Below are 23,396 nucleotides of genomic sequence, written 5' to 3'. Positions count from 1 at the left end.
AAAATGGATCAAAGTCCTAAACATAAGATCTTACACTATAAAACTCTTAGAAGAAAACATAGGTGACACCAAAGCATAGGCAACAAAAGAAAAGACACAAAAAACTGAACTTCAACAAAATTTAAAACCTTCATGCACCCAAGGATATTATCAAGAGAGTAAAAGACAACCCACAGAATGGAAGAAATATCTGCAAACCGTGTATTTGTTAAGGGATGAACATCCAGAACATATAAATAATTCCTATAACTCAACATTAAAAATCCAATTTTAAAATGTGCAAAGGACTTGAATAGACATTTCTCTAAAGAAGTTACTCGGTGCCCCTTTATCCAAGACCCTCCCCCAACAATGTCTAAAACCAAGGGGAGTATCAAACCTTATATATACCAAGTTGTTCTGTTTTCTTTCTTACAGTACTAGGGAGTACACTGGGGGGCAGTTCACCACTGAGATACATCTCCAGCACCCCCCCCCCCAACTTTTTAAACTTTTTATTTATTTTTAGTTGTAGTGGGACACAATTTATTTATTTATTTATTTATTTATTTATTTATTTATTTATTTATTTATTTATTTGTATGTGGTGCTAAGTATTGAACCCAGGGCCTCACACATGCTAGGTGAGTGCTTTACCGCTGAGCCACAATCCCAGCCCTCCAGCCCTTTTTAATTCTATTTGAGACAGGCTCTAAGTTGCCAAAGTTGGCCTCAAACTTGTGATCCTCCTGCCTCAGCCTGCCAAGTAGCTGTGATTACAGGTATGCACCAACATACCCTGACAATGTTTTTTTATTATACCTGCATACCTATGATAAAAGTTTAACTTTTAAGTTAGGAAAAGTAAAAAGAGATTACCAGCAATACTAATAACAAAATAGAACAATTATATTGATATATTCTAGTGAAAGTTATTAAAAACATGAATTGTTTATTTCTGGAATTGTTTGTTTAATTGTAGACCACAGTTGACTGTAGGTACAATTTCAGAAAGTTAAAAAAGAGGGGAGCTACTATAAATAAATAGCCAATGAGTATGAGGAAAATGAAAATAAAGAACAATTAGGTACCACTTCATATCTCTAAAGATACCTATTATAAAAAACTGGTTAGATTACAGAAAACTGGAAGTTTGTGCATTGCTGGTAGGAATGTAAAATGGTACAGATGCTTGGAAAAGTTCTGCAGTTCCTTGACAAGTTAAACAGAATTATCATATAATCCAACAATTCCACTTTTAGTATTAATTCAAAAGAATTGAAAGCAGGGACTTAAGCAGATACTTATATACCAGTTTCACAGAAGCATCATTCACCATACTCAGAAACAAGCCAAATCCATTAACTACTACCAATTCATTAATATCCAGATGAACAGATAAATCAAATGTGGTATATATATACAACAGAATACTGTTCAACCAGAAAAAGAAATGGAATTCTGATACAAGCTTATCCACAGATGAACAAGGATGAACCCTGAAAATATTATACTAAGTGAAAGAAGCCAGAAGCAAAGGGAAAAATATTTTATGATTCACTTATATGAGGTACCTAAAATAGGCAAGTTCATAGTGACTCAAAGTAGAACAATACTTACCAGGGACTGGGGTAGGGCAGAATGGGTAGTATTATTTAGTGGGTACAGAATTTCTGATTAGGATGACGAAAAAATCCTAGAAGTGAGTAGTGGTAATGGCTACAAAAACACTGACTGTATTTAATGTTGCTGAATTGTACACTTAAAAAATGGGGCCTCTAAGGGTTTAATGACGCTGTAAGGGTAGGGTCCTCAAGATGGAATTAAGTGCCTTTAAAAGAAGAGAGACACCAGAGAGACTGAGGGTGCCCCCTCCCCCAAACCCTGCCCTCAACCATGAGAGGACATAGGAAGCAACAATCTGTAAGCCAGGAAGGTGCTCTTACTGGAGCACAACTATGCTAGCACCCTGATCTTGAACTGCCAGCCTCCAAACTGTAAGAAAATACATTTCTGTTGTTTAAGCCACCTAGTCTGTATTATTTGGCTACAACAGCTAGAGCTATGACAGTATATCTTACCAAGGGGATGAGGATGGGGTGTTGAAATGAAGAGATGGCACTGGCAAAGAGAAAGAAGTATCCCCCAAACTCTGATGGGTATACTTCACCAAAATATTTTGGAAAATGTTTCTATGGAGGGCAAGAGAGAATGCCATTAGTCAGAACAAATGGCAAAGTGACAGGAGAAGGTAATGAGAAGAAGGAAGAAATAGAGGGACAAATGGACAAAGAGACACCTATGCTCATAAAACAGAGGTAATAAAGACTAACAGTGGGCAACAGAAGTGAAGCAAGGGAGAGTGGTCCCCATGTTTTTCACCTCTAACTTTACTCTCCAGGGATTATCAGTCATCACTTTCATGGCTTCCAATCCCAGGTTTCATGTTAATGTGTCCTCTGGGCACAAAGCATGTCTTCCCTGTCCTCCTAGCATCTTCTTGCCTTTTGTCCAATAAACAAGGAGACACTATCATCACCAAACCAAGGTTTGATAAAGGACTTTCTGGAAGCCTGAAGCATGCATAATTCAACCTTGGCCTACAGGAATTCAAAGCACAGATCAGGAGGCCAACATGGTGTATTATGACTATAAGACATAGGGGCAAATGATATTTAACTGGGTGGTAACAGCTTCTATAAGCAATCATTCCCAATACATAATACAGGTTCTCCCATGAGTTCCTGCTGAAATGAATCCTGCATATCAGTAATAAAACCCAGGTGACTTCACACCAATAAAGAGCTAGATTATTTAATGTAGAGAATCAGAAAGGAGGGAGTTATGTGGAGAAAGTAATATCCATAAATTTTCAAGGGGAGTTCCTGAGTCTCCTTGTAACAGGGATTCACTTGAGGCTTTGACTATCCCTTGTGACTTTGAAACTTAGTTTTTTTTCTTGTTCCCAACCTTCATCTCCCTGACATTCTCCTACCCGATCTTCTTTTTCCTGATCTTCTCCTTCCTGATCTCTCTCCGCAATCTCATTTTCTCTGAATCACCTACATAAAAAGCTCCCTGATCCTGCAGACGGGCAGAATCACAGCCTCTCAAGATAGGAGTTCCCTAGCAAAGCAGTATTTATTGCTAACAATGTTTATTGCTAGCAAAACAATAAACCTTCTTTTTCAATTTTCTCAAAACCATGTCCTCGTTATTGGATTGGCATCAGGAACAAAAACAGAGATTTCAGCAACAAATCTGGCAACCTAGATTGTATCCGAGAGCAGCCCCTGCTCCTGCTTTCTTGGGCAGGTCTGGCTCTCCGTGGAACCCTACTTCCATGCTGAGGATACAAGATGGCTGGTGAGTTTGTTGAGAGCTGACACTGGAGAAATTTGGAAACGGTGTGAGTCTGCCTTGGACAGAACCAGAGGAGCTGTTTCTGTGAGTAAAGGGAAGGACTGAAGGACCAACCTTGTAGTTGTTCTGCAAAAGGGTAAAGGTTCCCTAGCAGCTGCCAAAGCTCTTTTTGCTTCGGGGAACTCCCACCTTCTCTTCCTGAACTGCACAAGTTGCTCCATCAGTTGCTCTACTTTGGGAAAAAGGAAACTGAACTCAGGAAAGTTGTGACAACTTTAGCCACTGAGTATGCTTCCCCGTGTACACATAGAGACCCTTGATTCTACACATCTGGTTCCCCTTTGTGGGGACATCCATGGTGCCACAGGTGTAGAAGTCACTGTTAAGTGAGAGTTTGGAACTTGGGATTTTCCCCTGTCTGGTCTGTCTGTTTTAAAGGTTCCTGTCTGTTGGCCATGGTTTGGGAATCCCCTCTGGTTGTCTGTTTTGTTTGTATCTGCTACTGCCCCTTTTAAGACATGGCCAGTACTACACTGATTCTATGGGTAGTCTCTTAGGAAAGATCTTGGCTGGTCAATTTAAAGGTTCCTGTCTGTTGGCCATAGTTTGGGAGTTGTTTCTGTTTCTTTTTTGTACAATCTTGCAATTGGAGTTGGTCTGTCAGAAGTAAAATGAGTTGAAGAAAGGGCCACCTGTAAGTCTGCCTAAGATAATGTTGTACTGTAATGATGTGGCTTTCAAGCAGATTTCTACAATATAATATAATCTTGCAGTTGTAGTTGGTCTGCAAAAGGGTAAAGTGAGTGGAAGAAATTTGTATGTGCAAGGTCTGTCTGTTTTAAAGGTTCCCATCTGTCGGCCCTGGTTTGGATGATCCTCTTGTCTGTTTTTTTTTTTTTTTTTTTTTTTGGTCAGTTACTGGCCCTTTAAGATATGGGCCATGCTGCATTGAACTTACTGCTAGTCTCTTGAGGAGACAGATCTTGGCTGCATGGACCACCTATAGAAATAAGCCTTTCTAAGAGGAAAAGGGTTTCTCTGGATTATTATACAATCTCTGAAATTGGTTTGTAAGGGTTAAAGCATATGAAATAGATTCTGTATGTACCGACATTTATGCATTTGCATGATAAGGGATCTGAACCATCAAAAACAAAGCTGAAGGTGTCAAAAGGCACTGCCTCTGATGTGCAAGGACAGCAGGACACCAGAAGAAAGGATTAACTATTTTAAACCCAGTGCTAGCAGTCCCAGCACTGTTTCTCAGCCTGGCCCCAGGCAGCTGCAATCATCTCACTGTGTCAAGGACACTAGCCCTAAACTGGGGGAAGAAAAAAAAAAAAAAAAAAAAAAACCCAAAAGCTGCTTGGGCTGTAGAAAAATGGCCAAAGAGAACCTGGACTCTGCCCTGCCTTCCAGCCTCTTTTGCTCCTGGGAAGTGAAGGCTATTGTCCACAAAGGATGTGACAGTAGGTTCCAGCACTATCAATTTATGACCTGGGGACAGAAATGGTCTCTCTTTTTAAGATCTGACAGGAGATCCCAATTGGCCAGGGAATATTCACCACTGGGACAAAGCAATTCTTGCTATAATAGTATCCCATCAAACTAAATGCCTGGGGAGATTGGCAGAATAAATAATTGCACACAGAAAAGAAAAAGACAGAAAATAGGACAACCTGTGTTTGTAGGCAGCTTCTGCAAAAAGATCTCAAGGAAATCTAAAGAAAAGGATGGAAAGAGCCACCTCCATTGCATGTCAATATGCCTAGTGTAAGAAAAAAGGACAAAAAGGAGCCTCTGGATACAAATAACAGTGGGGAACTCACTTAAAGTTGATGGCATTGTGATAATGATAATGGAGACAGGTCAGGCTCAAAAATTTCCTGTGCTCCAACACCTTGAATGCAACCTGGGAGAAAAAAGCATAGGGGTTTTTTTGTTTGTTTGTTTTTTGTATATGCTGGATTGTCCAACCCTTTCCTGGGATAAAATAACTTGTGTAAATTAAATGCACAGATAACATTCATAAGGTCTGTTTCAGAATGTGAATTTAAGAAAGGATCCAAAACTTGAAAAGATAAAACAAAGTTATAGGTATAAAAAATATATTTTAGTATGGAAAATCAGAAGGCAAAAGAAATGTTTCTGGATGAGAAAGTATTTTATCTGGGTAAAGTAATATTCTGGGGCTAAATTCCAAGATGAAAGAATACAAAACTAAGGATGTAAAGTTGTGAATGTCTAAGTATGTCACAGAAGGTTTGTGGAAGGTAAATCTCAAAAAAATTGTGTTTATGATTAAATTGGCTATAATAAGCACAAAGTTACTTGAACTTTAATGTACTGATATGAAGCAAAGCTTGAAACATTGATATGCTCTTATCTACTGAGATAATTTTCTTACATTTGTTAGTAATTAGAGTTTGTACCTGTTTTAAAGTCTTAAATGATTACTTGGTAACTGGTTAAACAAACAACTGTTATTTAGGTTATAACAATATAGTTGACACTCTAAATATAGGTGACTAGGTATACGTATGTATCTGAGAACTCTCTTTCTAAGCCTTGTCTAAGAGTTATGTAAATGTTTATAAAATGAAAGTTTATGTAATGTTACTGGCAAGATAACCAATAAGTGCTCTTTTTTACATTGTATCTGACATAGAAGGGCCACACTGTCATTTGAAGACCTGTCTTATACCTGTTTGCTTTGATTAAGTCAATTTCTTATGATGAACACTGTTTCCTAAAGTCAATTTCTGATGATGAACACTGTTTCTTAAATGTATAAGAGATTTAAGGCTATTCTTAGATTTTTATCAACCCATGCAGACCTGTGACTATTATTATTGTACACTCTAGATTCTAAATTGTACTTTAAAAATTCAACTTAAGATAAATGTAAAACTTAGGAGAGCCAGACTGTTCTCCAAACTAAAATTATGTGTAGCAAGGGTCTCCAATAAAAATAACAAATTTGGTTGGTATTTGTTCATGTCATTTGATGTTTTATACCTGGATAAAGTAACCTGATGTCAATAAGTTATATATTCAATTTTGTGTTACTCTTCACACTGGAATTGAAATTTAGATGTATTTTTGGAAGGTATTAAGGAAAGCCTGATCTGTTTAAAGGTGACACTGTAAAACATGGAACCATTCTGCCATTTTTTTCCACAAAAAGAAAGTTAAAAGCTCTCTGAACTTAGCCTGTCTGTAATTCAAATTTCAGGTGTAATGCTGTATTGTATTAATTGTGAAAAGCCCCTCTCCCTTACCTGAAATAAGGCTCTGCCTCCCACCTTACTCCATGTTAGAATGGCTCCAAAATAAGCTAGACTTCAGCTCATTTAAAGTTGTGTTCAAAAGACTGATTTTTTGTTGTAAAGATTATTTTGATTTCAAACAGGGGATATAATGTATAACTAAGTAAAGGTTCAAGATTTTTCTCTTTGTTCATAGCTATTACACAAACTGAATATGTTTTTGCTCTTCATTTTGCATTTTCCTTGTAAACTTTATAACTGTGCCTGTTAGTGTTTCGCAAAGGTACTGCTTCTTAAAAGAAAGAAAGAAAGAAAGAAAGAAAGAAAGAAAGAAAGAAAGAAAGAAAGAAAGAAAGAAAGAAAGAAACTGGTTAATTTGAGATAATAAGCCATCACCTACAGGACAGACACTATATGATACTATACAATACTGACTTCCAGCACTAACACTGACCCCAATTAAATGAAAGGGATAATGTAAAATTATAGATATTGAAGTCATTCCCTCTTTAAGCCTGTTGAAACTGGCTTGCTGGGTGTTTAAAAACAAAAACTTGGAGACCAAAGTCAAGGAAATGAAAGGACCAAGGAAAAAGCAGCTGACATTTTGGCCCTTGCCCTCTACAGTCAGCCAGGACCCAAAGAATGACGGCAGCCCTCTCTCGGCCCTGCAACTCTAGTTGAGTCACCCGATCTACTTATCAGGGAGATGGAGAGGACCCTAGAGAACAGGAAGCCAACCAGAGCACATTCTGCAAAGAGGAGGATCATTGAAGAGGGAAATGTCCTTGATACTTCCAAGAGAAGCCACATATGGTCAGTCAAACCTGACCTATTCTGACAAGTGGCACCACTGATAGAAAAATGCTAAAAGAACCAGGAGACTTTGTACATGTGCCCATGAGTGATCTCTGAGGAATCTCAGCTGACTCTTAAGAATAGATAGTTTTGACCAACTTGGTCTTTAACACCTGGCAGGAGAGCAGAGCCTAAGAGCATAGTCCTACATGGACATTTAAAAGGAAAAACAATGTTTTTTTTTTTTTTTAATTTTTAGTTGAAATTGGACACAATACTTTTATTTTATTTATTTATACGTGGTGCTGAGGATCGAATCCAGGGCTTTGCACTTGCTAGGCAAGTGCTCTACCACTGAGCCACAACCTCAGCCCAAAACAATGGTTTTTTAAACTTTTCTCAAAATCATGTCCTTGTTATTGGATTGGCATCAGGGTTAAGGACTGACCTTTTGGTAACATCTTGATGAAAACTAAGTTGTGTATATACAGTTAAATTCCACAATGTTGAAAAAAAATTCTTAGAGCACTAAACCTTACACTCTCCCAAGCTCACACAGGACCAGGAAACATCTACATTTCAACCAATCGGAATGGAAAGTCCTCACTGAATTCTCACTTAGTAGAGATGCAAGAAGGGTCCTCAGTAGTAGGGCCAAACTAGTCCAAAGTAAAGATTACTCTAAATCTATCCTAATGAAGCTTTAAAAGGATCAAAATGATACACAAATAAATTAACTGCCTGTCAGAATAAAGTCCAACACCCTGAAGGAAAACAACAAAACTCAGAATGTAAGAGGGGTTCACTGGATGCTTTGACTCTATTCCTTGTGGCTTTGAAACTTACATTTTTTTTCTTTTTCCCAATCTTCTTCTCCCTGATCTCTCCTCCCTAATCTCATTTTCTTTGAATCACCTCTATAAAAGCTCCCTGTTCCTGCTGATGGGCAGAATCATAGCCTTTGGGACAGGAGTCCCCTGTGATTGTCCTCTGCTAGAAAGCAATAAACCTTCTTTTCCCTTTTTCTCAAAACTGTGTCCTCATTATTGGATTGGCATCAGGGACAAGGACCGAACTTTCAGTAAAAAGCACACAAAAATAAAAACCTCACAATTTAAATCACTGAATCAAAATGATTAGGTATTAGAAGAAAGAAGAAAATGTGACTGATAACCAAGGGTGGGGGGAGTGACAAGTTAGTAGGGCTGGTGGATGTGGCTTAGTGGTAGAGTGCTTATCTAGCATGTACAAGGCCCTAGGCTTAATCCCCAGCACTGGGGTGGGGTGGTGGGGGGAGGAGAGCAATAAAAACAGACCCAGAAATGACAGAAGACAGTGACATTAGGAGAAAAGGATGTATGAGAGAGCTATATAAATAGCCATGATATGTTCAAAAATTTAATGGAAAACATGATCATAAATAGAAAAACAGAAGTCATAAAACAACTTGAGACTTTCAATGAAAAACAGAGTATCTACAATGAAATTTCTACTAAAAATCTAACATAACTAGTAAGTTAATTAGACTAGCAAGAACACAGAATTCAAATATATTGAAATGGGAATGCAAAATGGTACAACTACTTCCACAATTTGGCAATTTCTTATAAAGTTAAATACACACTTATATTATGACCCAGTAATTTTTCTTTAGGCAACGTTAGAGAAACTAAACAAATTTAACAAATTTTCAAGACTTATACACAAATGTTCACACTAAATTTACTGTATATATAATAGGCAAAAGTTGCAATTAAACTAAGTATCCCCCCAACATGGAGGATTAAAATAACTTGTAGTAGCCAGGCAGAGTAGTGCACACCTGTAATCCCAGCAATTCAGGAGGCAGATGCAGGAGGATAACAAGTAGTTCAAGGCCAGCCTCAGCATTTAATGAGGTGCTACACAACTTAGTGAGACCGTCTCAAAAAAAAATTTATGGTGTATCTGACAAACAGAATACAGACAGTCCCACATTTTGATGCTCTGACTTTACAATGGTGCAAAAGTGTTACTGACACATTCATTGAAAAACATACTTCATATTTTTTTAAATATTTAATTTTTAGTTGTAGCTGGACACAATACCTTTATTTTATTTATTTACTTTTATGTGGTGCTGAGGATCAAACCCAGGGCCTCGCACATGCTAGGCGAGTGCTCTACCACTGAGCCACAACCCCAGCCCCATACTTCATATTTTGAACAATCATCTTTTCCTGGCCTAACAATATGTATTAAAATACTCTCTCAAGATGCTGGGCAGTAGCATCAAATTGCATGTCCCAGTCAGCCATGAAATCACAAGTAAACAACTGATAATCTATAGCGTACTGTGTTGCTAAACTATGATGTTCAATAGATTAGGTATATTAAATGCATTTTTTAAAAATTTTTGATAGCTTTATCAAGATGCAATTTCATCAAAAGTCAAGAAGCACCCATACTACCCAGCACCAAGGAATGAAAACCCAATACATGCAATAACATGGATCTCCAAAACATTATTCTCAGTGAAATAAACCATGTATAAAAGAGTTTACTGTATGATTTCATATATATAAAATTGTTAAAAGACAAATGTATTGTGACAGAAAGTGGTTCAGTGGTTGCCTGAACCCATGTGCAGAGACACTGATTGAAAAGGAGCAAATATCTTGAATGTGGCAATGGCAGTGGCTCTACAGGTATATACGTTTATCAAAAAGGATATATTTAGGCACAGCATGATAGCATGCCTGAAATCCCAGACACTCAGAATACTAAGACTGGGTGATGGCAAATTCAAGGCCAGTCTGGGCAATCTAGCAAGACCCAGTTTCAAACTAAAAAAATGTCTTCATAATTTTTCTTTTTCTTATAGTGCTAGAGATTGAACTTAGGGCCTTAATCATGCTAGGCAAGTGCTCGATCACTGACTTTTTATATCCCTAGCTCAGTAAAGATCATTTTTTAAAAATCAAATCAACTTTAAATTAAAAAAAGGAGAGGTTTACAGAGAGATATGTAAGAAATATTAAAAATGCTTGCTTGCTCTGGAGAATGAGAATGGCATTAGTAAATAATCTCTTCTCTACTATTTAAATTTTTATATGAGTACTTTACAATTTTAAAAACTATTTCATTCAAAACAAAAATTAAGCCAGATGGAGTGGCACACTCCTGTAATCCTAGCAATTAGGGACGCTGAGGCAGAATCACAAATTTGAGGCCAGCCTCAGCAATTTATCAAGGTCCTGTCTCAAAAAAGGGGGGTGAGGTTGAGCTCAGTAGGTTTAATCCCTAATACCACAATACATACACAAAACACACACACACACACCCCACACCACAGATTTAGAGGCTTGTTTACCTTTTCTAAACCTCCAGGGGTGAAATTATAGAACTCATTATTTTTTAAATTCCCCAATGACTGATGGTCAGTCAGATCTGGAAAATCTATTTTTCATTTGCAATGACAGTGATTAGATGGAGTGGGGAAGGGACTAGGACTCAACTCACAACTGCCAATTAAGGTTTCTCCTTCTCAACCTGCTGCCTCTCTTAAAATCTTATAAAGTCAACTCTGAGTCCAGACCATTTCCTCTTTCCAAAATGAAAAGCTTGAGTCTTACTTAAAAAATCCAGGAGTGGTCCTATGACCATGTTACTCAAACAAACAATATCTAACTTAAGCCCAGGTCTTTAACAATAGATGGGTTTGAGACCTCACACTGCATGATGCCACTCCACTCCAGAGTCTCCTGTCACTGTCCAGCCCTAGACCTTATGAGATAATTCACCCTGCCCTTTTTACAAATAATTATTTTGTGCATATCAAATTAGTATGGCAGCAGTCCCAATTATACAAAGAGTAAATGCTAAAAAACTATTGGTACTGGGCTCTTATGATTTTTTGGAAGAGGACTTCTTCCAAATTTAGATTTTCTTGGAATACCTTTGAAATGAATGGGAATTTCCTGAAAATACACAAGCTCATTACAGGAAGAGTCGACATAACAAATGCCTGTGGTCAAAGAGACCAGCTTGGGTCTGACATTTGCATGGTGTCAGACAATCACAGTATTGTACTACCCATGTTTACATTACATTTACTTTATTAGTTTAATGGAGAATGATATACTTAAGAAGGAAACTGCCAAGATCGTAGGAGACAAAGCAGCACATTTTGAAAGTATGACTCACATATGTCAAAATTACCTTTATAAAAAGGTTTCTGTGATATACTACCAGAAAACTTTTTTTTTTATCTGAGGTAATTATTATAAAGTCCAAGGTTATATGAACAGACCAATGGTATAGGCACATGGGCAAAGGGGAGAACTACAGACAGATATCTCCTAATATAACTGCTACAATATGAATCTGAATGGCCAGCTGACTAAGTCAGTTTCACAGGATTCAAAACATAAGTGAGCCAGATGTGGTGGTGTATGCCTGTAATCCCAGTGACTTAAAGGACTGAGGCAGGAAGATCACAAGTTTGAGATCAGCCTGAGCAACTTAGCAAGGCACTAAGCAACTTGCTAAAACCATGTCTCAGATAAAAAGCTGGGAGGTAGCTCAGTAGTTAAGTGCCCATGGGTATCTCTTCCCTACAAAACACAACACAACACAAGTAAAATTCTTATACTGAATTCTATTGGAGAAAAATATTCAAAACCAAAATCCAAAAGAGAATTTTGGGAGGAAGTCTACTGTATAGCATGCAATGCAAATGGCAACAAAACTTCCATTTTTTTTGGCAGGGAGTTGGTACTGGGGCTTGAACCCAGGGGCCTTTTACCACTGAGAATTCCTAGACCTTTTTTTTTTTTTTTTTTTTTTTTTTGAGACAGGGTTTCACTAAGTTGGTGGGGGTCTTCTAAATTGCTGAGGCTGGATTCAAATTTGTAATCCTCCTGCTTCAACTTCCCAAGTCTGGGATTACAAGCATATGCCACCATACCTGATAAAAACGATTTCAAGAGAACCTGTGTTGAAGCTGGAAGGCACCTCAGAGTCATGTTCCAATGCAATCTGCTTTTTTATAGTTAAAGACAAAGAGAACCAGACAGAAAGTGACATGTTCAATTTCACATAGCTACAAAGGATACTGACTGGGACTTGGCATCAGGATTCTGACACCCTGTTGCTGTAGGTCCTATTTGACTGGATTCAATGGAGCTGGAACAACAATATGAAGTGGTTCAAGAGAGGATCCAAATGCACTATTCCCTTTCAAATACCAGAAAGCTTCAATTTTTACTCCCTCTTTTGTCTGCGCTATTGGGACCTATTATTGGTTCTTTGATATTTTAGATTTTTCTTTTGTTAAATTAAGGATGCAGAGAAGGCAATTTTTTTGGTGGGGTTGGGGAGTACTGAGGATTGAACTCAGGGGCATTTCAACCACTGAGCTATATCGCCAGGCCTATTTTGATTTTATTTAGAAACAGTGTCTCATTCAGTTACTTAATGCCTCACTTTTGCTGAGACTGGTTTTGAACTCGCAAAGTTCCTGCCTCAGCCTCCCGAGCCACTGGGATTACAGGCATGCGCCACTGCACCTGGCAAGAAGGCAATTTTTAAACTTATACCTTTATGCTAAATTTCAATATTAGAGTGTCTGTTCATAAAGCAGAGATGAATAAGACAGTTCATTATATAGGACACAAGGTTCAACAACAGTGCAGATTGTTCCTGTTATTCGAGTATGATTGGTGGAGAGCATTCTGAGCAATAATAATGGAATCTGATTATTTCAGTCTGGTTCCTGAGAACTAATCCACATCACAAAAGTCCACCCTCCTCAGACCAAGAAGTGCAAAAACAGTAGAATAGTCAGGATGTCAGCACCAATGTAAGACATAAACATTGAGGATTTCAACAGCAAAAAATTTCTACTTGGCCCTTGAAGACAGCAGGAGTAGGGCAGAAACAAAAGAGAAACCGGACATGACACCAAAGGTATGACTCCTATATTTGGCCAAAACCCACTGGAGTCATGAGCTCCAAGAAACCAAATTTGACTTGTTCAAATATTTCAACTTTGGGGCAATTTAGAAAGCAACAGACAGCTGTGCTGGATGAGACCTGTAGGTGGTCCCACCTTATTCCTACCTCCCAGTTACCGGCAAGTTTGGGTGGAATCTCCAGTCCCAGCTTCTCCAGCTCTCGCTCCCTATACTTTTCATACTGCCGGTACCCTACATAACCACTTCCTGTTGCTAACAGAATAGGCAAGGGGCGCAGCCGGAATAAGGTTCGGGCAGTGGCAGTGTGAACTTTTCTGGTATCTGTAACAACAACAACAAAAAAAGAAAGAAACAGAAAAAAATTTTGAGACTGGGAAACAGGAATAGGAAAAAGTCATGCAAACCCAGCACACACCAGAGAGCCAGGAAAAGTCAATGCATTTCAGAAGGCCTCACACAGTAAAGATAACTGAACTCATAAGATATCTGACAGGTAGGTGCAACCCTGCATCAATAGTGAGAGTCTTCTGTCTCTAAAGTATATCAATTAGTAAAAGAAAAAGACAGGCATTGTTTCTGTGGAACAACAATGCACCTTCACTCCCACTACAGTCACAGAATTTAAGACAAAAAACACAGAATCTCAAAGAGATCCAGAAACTAATCAAGGTTGCTGAGCTGGCTTCCAGTAGGTCTAAGACTCTTACCCAGGGCTCTATGATCTTCCTTTTACAAGATAGGCCCAATTCTGATCAGGCACTGGTATTGTGAAATATAAATACAACCCAGTTTAAAAATGCATACAGGATTTAAACAGGCATTTCACCAAAGATTCATGAATGGTCAATAAGCACAAGAAAATATGTCCAACATCTGTTTAGGGTTGAATTGTGACTCACCAAAATTTATATGCTAAAGTCCTTATCCCCTAGAAGCTCAGAATGTAATGTTGGAGAAAGGGTCTTTATAGAGGTTATGAAGTTACAAGTAAGGTTGTCAGGGTAGGTCTGAATCCAACATGAATGGTATCCTCACATGGTGGGGAAATTTGAAAAAAAGACATGTACACAGGGAGAATAAAGATGAAGGAAGAGATCAGAGTGATCTATAAGCAAGGAACGTTGAAAACAGTCAGCAAATCATAAGTTAGGTGAGATGCATGGAACGGATTCTCCCTCACAGCCCACAAGGAAGCAACCCTGTTGACGTTTAATCTTAGACTTTTAGCTTCTACAAATGCAAGACAATATATTTCTGCTGTTTGCAGCACTCTGCTACAGCAGCCCTAGCAAACCAAGATAACATCACTAGCAGTCAGGGAAATACAAATAAAAACACAAGATACACTTCACACCAAGATAGCTATGATAAAAAAGATAAATATTGGAAAAGATGTGGAGAAACTAGAACCCTCAAACACTGCTGGAGTGAATGTAAAAAGGGACAGCCACTTTGAAAACCAGTTTGCAGGGGCCTGGGGATGTGGCTCAAGCGGTAGCGCGCTCGCCCGGCATGCGTGCGGCCCGGGTTCGATCCTCAGCACCACATACCAACAGAGATGTTGTGTCCACCGAGAACTAAAAAATAAAAATATTAAAAAAAAAAAAAAAAGAAAACCAGTTTGCAGTTTCTCAAAATGTTAAACATAAAGTTTCCAGTTCAATCCCCAGCACAGCAAAAAGAAAAACAAACAAAAAAAGTTACCATATAAGTTACCAATAAGTCCACTCTTAGATGTATGCCCAACAAAACCGAAAACAAAATACAATCGTAAAAAAACCTGTACCTGGGCTGAGGTTGTGGCTCAGTGGTAGCACGCTTGCCTAGCATGCATGAGGGTTCAATTCTCAGCACCACATACAAATAAATAAAATAAAGGTCCATCAACAACTAATTTAAAAAAAAACTTTACATAAATGTTCATTTAGCACCATTATTCATAATAGCAAAATGAAAAAACAAAAACAAAACAAATGCCCTTCAATTGATTGGAACAGAGAAATAAAATGTGGAATGGCCATGATATTGTAAATGATATTCCATTTACAAATAAAAAGAAATGAAGTAATGATACAGCTACAGTATGAACCTTAAAAACATGTGAAAGAAACCAGCCATACAAGGCTGCATACTAAGTTGAGCACAATCCCAACAACTTGGGAGGCTGAGGCAGGAGAATCCAAGTTTTAGTCTGGCACATGCCTCTAATCCCAGCAATTTAGGAGGCTGAGGTAAGGGGATTGCAAGTTCAAGGCCAGCCTAGGTAACTTAGACCCTGTCTCAAAATAAAAAACTAAGGATTGGGGACATAGCTCAATAATTGAGCACCCCTGGGTGTAACAGGGCATAATAATAATAATAAGAGCATCCCCTGTGCCATGAAACAAAGTGGCTGTAATCTGTATGATTCTGTTTATGTGAAATGTCCAGAATAGGCAAATTTGTAGACATAAAGTAGGCTAGTGCTTACCAAAGTCTGGAAGTAGGGAGAAATGGGGCACCGCAGCTTAACAGATAAAGGTCTTTTATGGGTGCGGGGAAATGGGCAAGTGGTGATGTTCATATAAGTCTGAAAATACCATTGAATTATACATTTAAAAGGGCATATGTTATATGAATTATGTCTCAATAGCTGTTTTATTTCAATACACAATGAAATATGATTTTGTCTTAAAAAAAAAAAAGGAAGCTAGGCACAGTGGTGCATGCCTATAATCCCAGTGGCTTGGGAGACTGAGGCAGGAGGATTCTAAGTTCAAAGCTGGCCCCAGCAACGTAGAGAGGCCCTAAGCAATTTAGCATGACCCTGTCTCAAAATAAAAAATAAAAAGGACTTGAGGATGTGGCTAAGCGGTTAAGTGCCTTTAGTTTTAATCACTGGTACAAAAAAAGAAAAAGGAGGAGGAAAATCTGCTATTGTAAGATAGATAAACCTATAAGCAAAGCAACTAAATATTGTACCTCTGAAGAAAAGACTTGTCAAAAAGCAAGAAAATAGGGGGCGGGGCTGGGGATGTGGCTCAAGCGGTAGCGCGCTCGCCTGGCATGCGTGCGGCCCGGGTTTGATCCTCAGCACCACATACAAACAAAGATGTTGTGTCCGCCGAGAACTAAAAAATAAATATTAAAAAAATTCTCTCTCTCTCTCTCAAAAAAATAAAATAAAAATAAAAATAAAAGAAATTACAAACCACATATTTGGAAAAATATTAAAAAAAAAAAAAAATAGGGGGCTGGGGATATAGCTCAGTTGGTAAAGTGTTTGCCCAGCACTCACAAGACCCTGGGTTCAATCCCCAGCTCTACCAAAAAAAAAAAAAGAATTGGGGGTTGTAGCGCTTGCCTGCATGTGTACAGCACTGGATTTAATCCTCAGCACCACATAAAAATAAATAAATTAAATAAAGGTATTGTGTCCATCTTCGACTAAAAAAAAAAAAAAATTAAAGAGCAAGAAAATACCTGTTTTTCTTTTTCTGAATTGCTCGGGACAAGAAAACTACTGTACCCTCCACACTGAGCCGGCAGCTTTGATTGACTTGTCATACTCTACTAAATGCTTTCTGCTGGGTGCCAATGCTTGCTTATAAGTGTGAACCAGGAACAATAAAACTCTCTTTGAAGAACAATTGGCCTAAATACCAAAATGTAAAATACACAAACCTCTTGACTGAGCAATCTGACCTCTAGAAATTTATCCTGAAGATACACAAAGATATATTACTATAGGATTATCTGTGGTAGAAAAAGACTAGAAACAAATGTCCAATTACAAATGGTACAGTCATAGAGTATTATGCTGCTAACAACAATAATGAAGTAAAAAAGGCAATGCTTTGGTGATGACTAAGTGCCAGGAATGCTACATACTTCACAGACTATTTAATGCTAACAATAACCCTATATTTATTCCAATTTGAGCACACTGAGACACAGAGAAGACTGGCACAATTTCCAAATGTTCCTTACCTGTGTTAAAAGCTCGAAGGGGCAACTTCCATAAGGACTGTAGGTAATGGCTCAGGGAAGTGTTTCCACAGTGACAGAAGCTATAATCAAACGAAAATGAACATTAAATATTTTTCTTAAAATTAGCTGAGCACTGTGGCACACAACTGTAACCCCAGCTACTAAGGAGGCTGAGACAGGAGAATCACAAGTTCAAGGTTAGCCTCCACAACTTAGCAAGACTCAGTTTCAAAATAAAAAATAAAAAGGACTGCAGGGATGAGCATATTGGCACACGGCTATAATCCTAGTGATTTAAGAGACCGAGGCAGGAGGATTGCGAATTCAAAGCCAACCTCAGCAACTTAGGAAGGCCATAAGAAACTCAGTGAGACCCTGTCTCTAAATAAAATACAAAAAAGGGGGCTGGGAATGTGGCTCAGTGGTTAAACACCCCTGGATTCAATTGCCAGTACCAAAGGAAAGGACTGGGGATGTATCCCATAGTAGAGTGTCCCTGAATTCAATCCCCAGTACTCAAAAATTAATCAATCAATTAATCAATTAAAAATAAAATTAGTAGGGCTGGGGTTGTGGCTCAGCGGTAGAGCGCTTGCCTCGCATGTGCAAGACCCTGGGTTCGATCCTCATCACCACATAAAAATAAAAAAGTGAAATAACGGTGTTGTGTCCAACTACATCTTAAAAATAAAATATTAAAAAAATAAATAAATAAAATAAAATTAGTGATAACATCAACTGCGGCAACATGTGAATACAGTTTACAGACCAAATAACAGTACTGTACCAGTTAATTTCTTGGTTTTTGACAAATGCACTATAATTACATAAAAGAAAACCCTTGTAGGAAAAAAGCTAACATAATTTATAGGTAAAGAGCTGTCAAGTCTGCCAGGCACAGTGACACACACCTGTAATCCTAACAGCTCAGGAGGCTGAAGCAGGGTTTTAAAGCCAGTCTCAGCAAGAGTAAAGTGCTAAGCAATTTGGTTAGACCCTGTCTCTAAATAAAATACAAAATAAGGCTGGAGATGTAGCTCAGTGGTTGAGTGCTCCTGAGTTCAATCCCCGGTACTGCCCCCGCAAATACACAAAATAAAATATAAAAAGGGTTGAGGATGTTGCTTAGTGGTTAAAGCACCCCTGGGTTCAATCCCTGGTACCAGAAAAAAGAAAAAAAAAAAAAAAGAGCTGTCAAGTCTGCAAGGTGCTTTCAAGTGTTTAAGAAAATATATATAAAAATACACATACAAGAAACAAGAAAAATAAAACAAATATGGTCAACATTTGCAGAATTTGAATAAAGGACATTTGGGATTTCTTTTTTTTTAACATTTATTTTTATTTTTTTAGTTGTAGATGGACACAATACTTTTATTTTATTTTTATGTGGTGCTAAGGATTGAACCCAGGGTCTCACACATGCTCGGCAAGTGCTCTACCACTGAGCCACAACCCCAGTCAAGTCTGCCAGGCACAGTGACAACATTTGGGATTTCTATGTATTTTTTTTTTGAGAGAATTTTAACATTTATTTTTTAGTTATCGGCGGACACAGCATCATTGTTTGTATGTGGTGCTGAAGATCGAACCCGGGCCACACGCATGCCAGGCGAGCGTGCTACCGCTTGAGCCACATCCCCAGCCCTTCTGTGTATTATTTTTATAATTTTCTGTAATCTGAAACTGTTTCACAATAAAAAAATCTTTTTCCCCATTAATTAAGCATAAGATCATGATAAGGAAGAATACCAGAATTCTTACACAAAGCCATGTGTTTCTGTATGACATAAGAAGAGCTGTACATAGATCTATAAACACCTGAACCCTTAATCTCTAAGATTCTAATATTTCTGGTGGCTGAATTTTTTTTTAATTGTAGATAGACACAACACCTTTATTTTATTTACTTATTTTCATGTGGTAATAAGGATCAAACCCAGTGCCTAGCGCATCCTAAAAAAAGCACTCTACCACTAAACCACAACCCTAGCCCATGAAATTTTAATGATTTTAAATGTTTATACTGGAGAAAAAAGAGTGGCAAAAAGAAAACCACATTGAACTAATCTAATCTATGTCAAGTCTGGCTGGTTCAACTGGTTTAAAATTTTTTGAATTATCTTTTGTGGCTGCTTTGCCAAGAGTTTTATTGACAGAGTGGCTAGGTTTCAAAAATACTGAGAAAAAACTTATCAATTATTTTCACAGCTTTAAGATTGAAGAAAATTTATTTTTATTCAGTTGTTTATTCTTCTTTGTTTCATAAATATCCCCCCTCTTTCTTTCTCCTCCTTCTTCTTCTTCATTTGCAATACGAGGAAGTGAACCCAGGTTCTCACCTGTGCTAGACAAGCTGGATTATATCCCCGATCTTTTCGTCTGTCTGTCTATCTATCTATCTATCTATCTATCTAATTTTTGCCATACTAGAAACCCAGGGGTGCTCTACCACTGAACTACATCCCAAGCCCTTTCTTTTAATTTTTGAAACAGGGTCTCACAAAGTTGTGAAGGCTGGCCTTGAATTTGTGATCCTCTTGCCTCAGCCTGTAATCCTAGCAACTTAGGAAGCTGAGGTGGGAGGATCATGAGCTCTAAGGCCAGCCTCAGTAACTTATCAAGATCTCCTCGCAAAATAAAAAGGACTTGGGACATGGCTCAGTGGTAAACTGCTCCTGGGTTTAAGCCCCAATACCAAAAAGAAAAAAATAAAATCTCAAGGAAATGTTATCTTTTAGAGTTTGTATATGTATGTCAATGTAGTTTCTATCTTGGATATATAAAATCTTTGAAATTTAAGAGTTCTTATTGTAGGCAAATCATCATCTTTCCCACTCACTGCATCTAAATCAGTCTTATCTACCTACACTGGTACTAAGGATAGTTAATTTCTTAATGATGTTGAGTGAGGCATCCTACCCACTATCATTTTCTTTTTAAATTTAGGAGTGTCATTTTTTAAAATATTTCTAATTCCTGTAGATGAATTGATGGCTGACTCATTAAAAAAGCATACCTGGTGATATTATTGAAAAACCTATAGAACTTCCTGTACAAATCTTAACAGTTACCACCACTGTTGCAGAGCCTCCTCCTGAGAAAACTACATCATTTCTGAATAGTTAATGGTGGAACAAAAAAACTTTTATAGCAAGGCCAGTTATGGTTTCTGTTCCCTCTCAAACCAAATCTAGTATACATTTACTCTCCCAAACTACAATAAGTCCCTTCCTGTTGCTGCATAAGCTTTGGTCAACACTAACAAAATTAACTCATTGGAAATTCAAAAATATGGTCTGTCTCTCAAACCTTGAGTAGTTGACTCCTGAGCCACAGTTACCAACATTTTAATCCATTTTCTGAGAGTTCAAATACTTCCAAGCTATTTCTATGCAACAACTGCCCTGCAGCCTAAGGGAAATACTGAGAAACAGGTACCTGGGTTGGAGTCCTGGGTCTGTTACTGACTGGCTGGGTGAACTTGAGCAAATCATTCCTTTTCTCAGGACCTCAATCTCGTCAATTCCAAAAAGAACTAGCAGGATTCATAGGACCTTTCAGGTTTCTTCCATCTCTAAAAACCTAATAGCTAGGGATCGCCAGGATAATCAAGACCACAATCTCATAAAATTATTTTGAGATGTCCAAATTTAACCCTCTCGCTTCAGAGACAAAGAATCCGAAGTGATAGTCACCTCCCAGTCCAGTGCTCGTCCCACATCCCACCGCCCTTCTAGGAACATGAACATCTAAGAAAAAGCCGTAGGCTCTGTCTCAATTCTGAAGACGGGCAAGCAACGTATTCCATCTATTTTGTTGAATCTTATACACTTCCACCTAGCTGGGAAGGGCAAAGCGAGGGCGTTCCAATTAAATCCTGACAGCCCTATGCAGTGGTAATTTCTTCTGCCCCCAGCTCCATGTGAAGGTGGCTCCGTCTTCACTCGAACCCATCTCAAGGAACACCCACGGTAAAGAAACGGCTCCGCTCTCCCGACCCTCGCTTGGTCCAGGTCTGCCTCCGCTCCAAGGAACTCTCCCTGCGCTACTGTACCTGCTCCGCCAAGACGGGACTCCGCTCAGTAACCGTAGACACCGCCGCCCCACGGCCGCCGCCATCTTTTCTCCTCCTTCTCAGGAGACCACGCCCCTTCACACGCCGGGGCGCGCTCTCATGACGTCACGAATCTCTAGTTCAGAGGACCAATGAGAAATACGAAGGCCTAGAGCGGAATCAACTAAACCCGGCCTTGTGGCTACACCCCCACCTCCTCCAACCACCCGAATTCCGGAATCTCCGGAGCCTGGTAGGGCGAGTGTGAGCAATAGAGGTGACCCTGGGCATATTGATGTCAAACCTCTTTCCTCCCTCTGTTGTGCATTTTGGCTTGTCTCTGGAAAATCAGAGGCACCCAAGGTCCGAAAAAGTTGTATCATCTGATGTAACTCACATATAGGGAAACCGGGCATCCACGATTCAGCTACCATTAAGTGCCAGGTTCTGTTGGGAGCATTTTGGGTGCATTCGGTCATATCTTTCTTACGTCCCACCGTGGTGCTGCCAGGGAGACCAGACGCAAGTGGTATTGGATCACCCCGAAATGCAACAAGTCGTCAAACTAGGTACTTGATGTGATGATGCTTGTTCTGCTCTTTTCAGTTTTAAGGGAAATGCGAATTTTTAATTGTACCTGCCGCTTTTTAATAAGCACCGACTTAGAGATCTGCAGCTATCCCTTAGGCAGTGTCACCATTATAAGATGAAGTACCTGAGGCCCTGGGAGGTTAAGCAACATACTGAAGGGCACAGAACCGGCACGTGCTCAGAGGCTATGAAGTAAAAAAGCCAAATGTGAGTGTGTCTCTGATTCCAAAACCCGTGATCTAAATATTCTTCCTATATTAAGCCCTTTGCCCTGACTGCAGCCCTGAATTTCCTTTTGCTAAGTTACTAATCACTTTTACCTTCACCAGTACTAGGGATTGAACCCAGGAGTGCTTTGCCACTGAATTACATCCCATTTTATTATTATTATTATTATTATTATTATTATTATTATTATTATTATTTTGAGACAGGATCTCTTTTTTTTATATATTTATTTTTTTAGTTTTTGGCGGACACAACATCTTTGTATGTGGTGCTGAGGATCGAACCCGGGCCGCACGCATGCCAGGCGAGTGCGCTACCGCTTGAGCCACATCCCCAGCCCGAGACAAGATCTCTTGCTAAATTGCTTAGGGCCTTGCTAAATTGTGAGGCTGGCCTCAAACCTGCAATCCACCTGCCTCAGCCCCCCAAATTGCTGGGATTACAGGTGTGCAACCCCTTCACCAAACATTTGACACTGGAGAAGGGTGATACTACGTGGTGCTTGCAGTTATTTCTCTGTAGTTATTTAAGTTCAACTAGCTCATAACCAGGGAACCTATTAGGCTTTAGGTTTGGGTATTGTAGGTTTTGGTTTGGTTTTGGTTTTCAAAAAGAAGGAAGGAAGGAAGGGAGGGAGGGAGGGAAGAAGGAAGGAAGGAAAGGGTTTTACTGTCCAATTGAAAGTAGTAACTCAAAAGTTGGGAAAAGTTATTTCAAAATGAAATGCTTGGGGCTGGTGTTATGACTCAGTTGTAGAGTGCTTGCCTAGCATGTGTGAGGCCCTGGGTTCCTTTCTCAGCACCTCATATAAATAAATAAAATATATCAGAGAAAACATTTGACATTTGTTTTTTTGCGATTGGCTAACTTCACTTAGTATTGTATTCTCCAACTCCATCCATTTACCTGCAAATTCCATGATTTTATTCTCTTTTATTGCTGAGTAATATTCCATTGTATGTATGTGTGTGTGTGTGTGTGTGTGTGTATCACATTTTCTTTATCCATTCATCTACTGAAGGACATCTAGGTTGGTTCCACAGTTCAGCTATTGTGAATTGTGCTACAATAAACATTGATGTGGCTGTGTCCCTGTAGTATGCTGTTTTTAAGTCCTTTGGGTATAAACCAAGGAGTGGGATAGCTGGGTCAAAAGAATTCATAGTGGGGTTGGGAGGGGGAGCA

General features: G+C 38.8%; 1 protein-coding gene across 6 annotated transcripts in view; it reads right to left on the bottom strand.

Moving 5' to 3' along the window:
- The window catches only part of PISD (phosphatidylserine decarboxylase), a gene marked incomplete at its 5' end in the record, with an annotated part of 118,169 nt that extends 96,670 nt beyond the window's left edge, over positions 1-21,499 (bottom strand). For 4 of the 6 annotated variants that reach the window (XM_081282948.1, XM_081282947.1, XM_081282954.1 and 1 more), the window contains 3 exons: positions 13,512-13,687; positions 17,336-17,415; positions 21,393-21,499. In XM_081282948.1, the coding sequence (XP_081139074.1) occupies positions 13,512-13,687; positions 17,336-17,415; positions 21,393-21,457 (321 nt within the window). Of the gene's footprint in view, positions 1-13,511; positions 13,688-17,335; positions 17,416-21,392 lie in introns of those variants that run through there. The other 2 variants (XM_081282950.1, XM_081282946.1) reach the window with 2 other exon arrangements.
- Between the last annotated feature and the right edge of the window lie 1,897 nt (positions 21,500-23,396).

Source organism: Spermophilus citellus, assembly GCF_964194105.1.
Source record: "Spermophilus citellus genome assembly, chromosome: 3".
NCBI lineage: Eukaryota > Metazoa > Chordata > Mammalia > Rodentia > Sciuridae > Spermophilus > Spermophilus citellus.
This window is presented reverse-complemented; position numbering and strand designations above follow the sequence as displayed.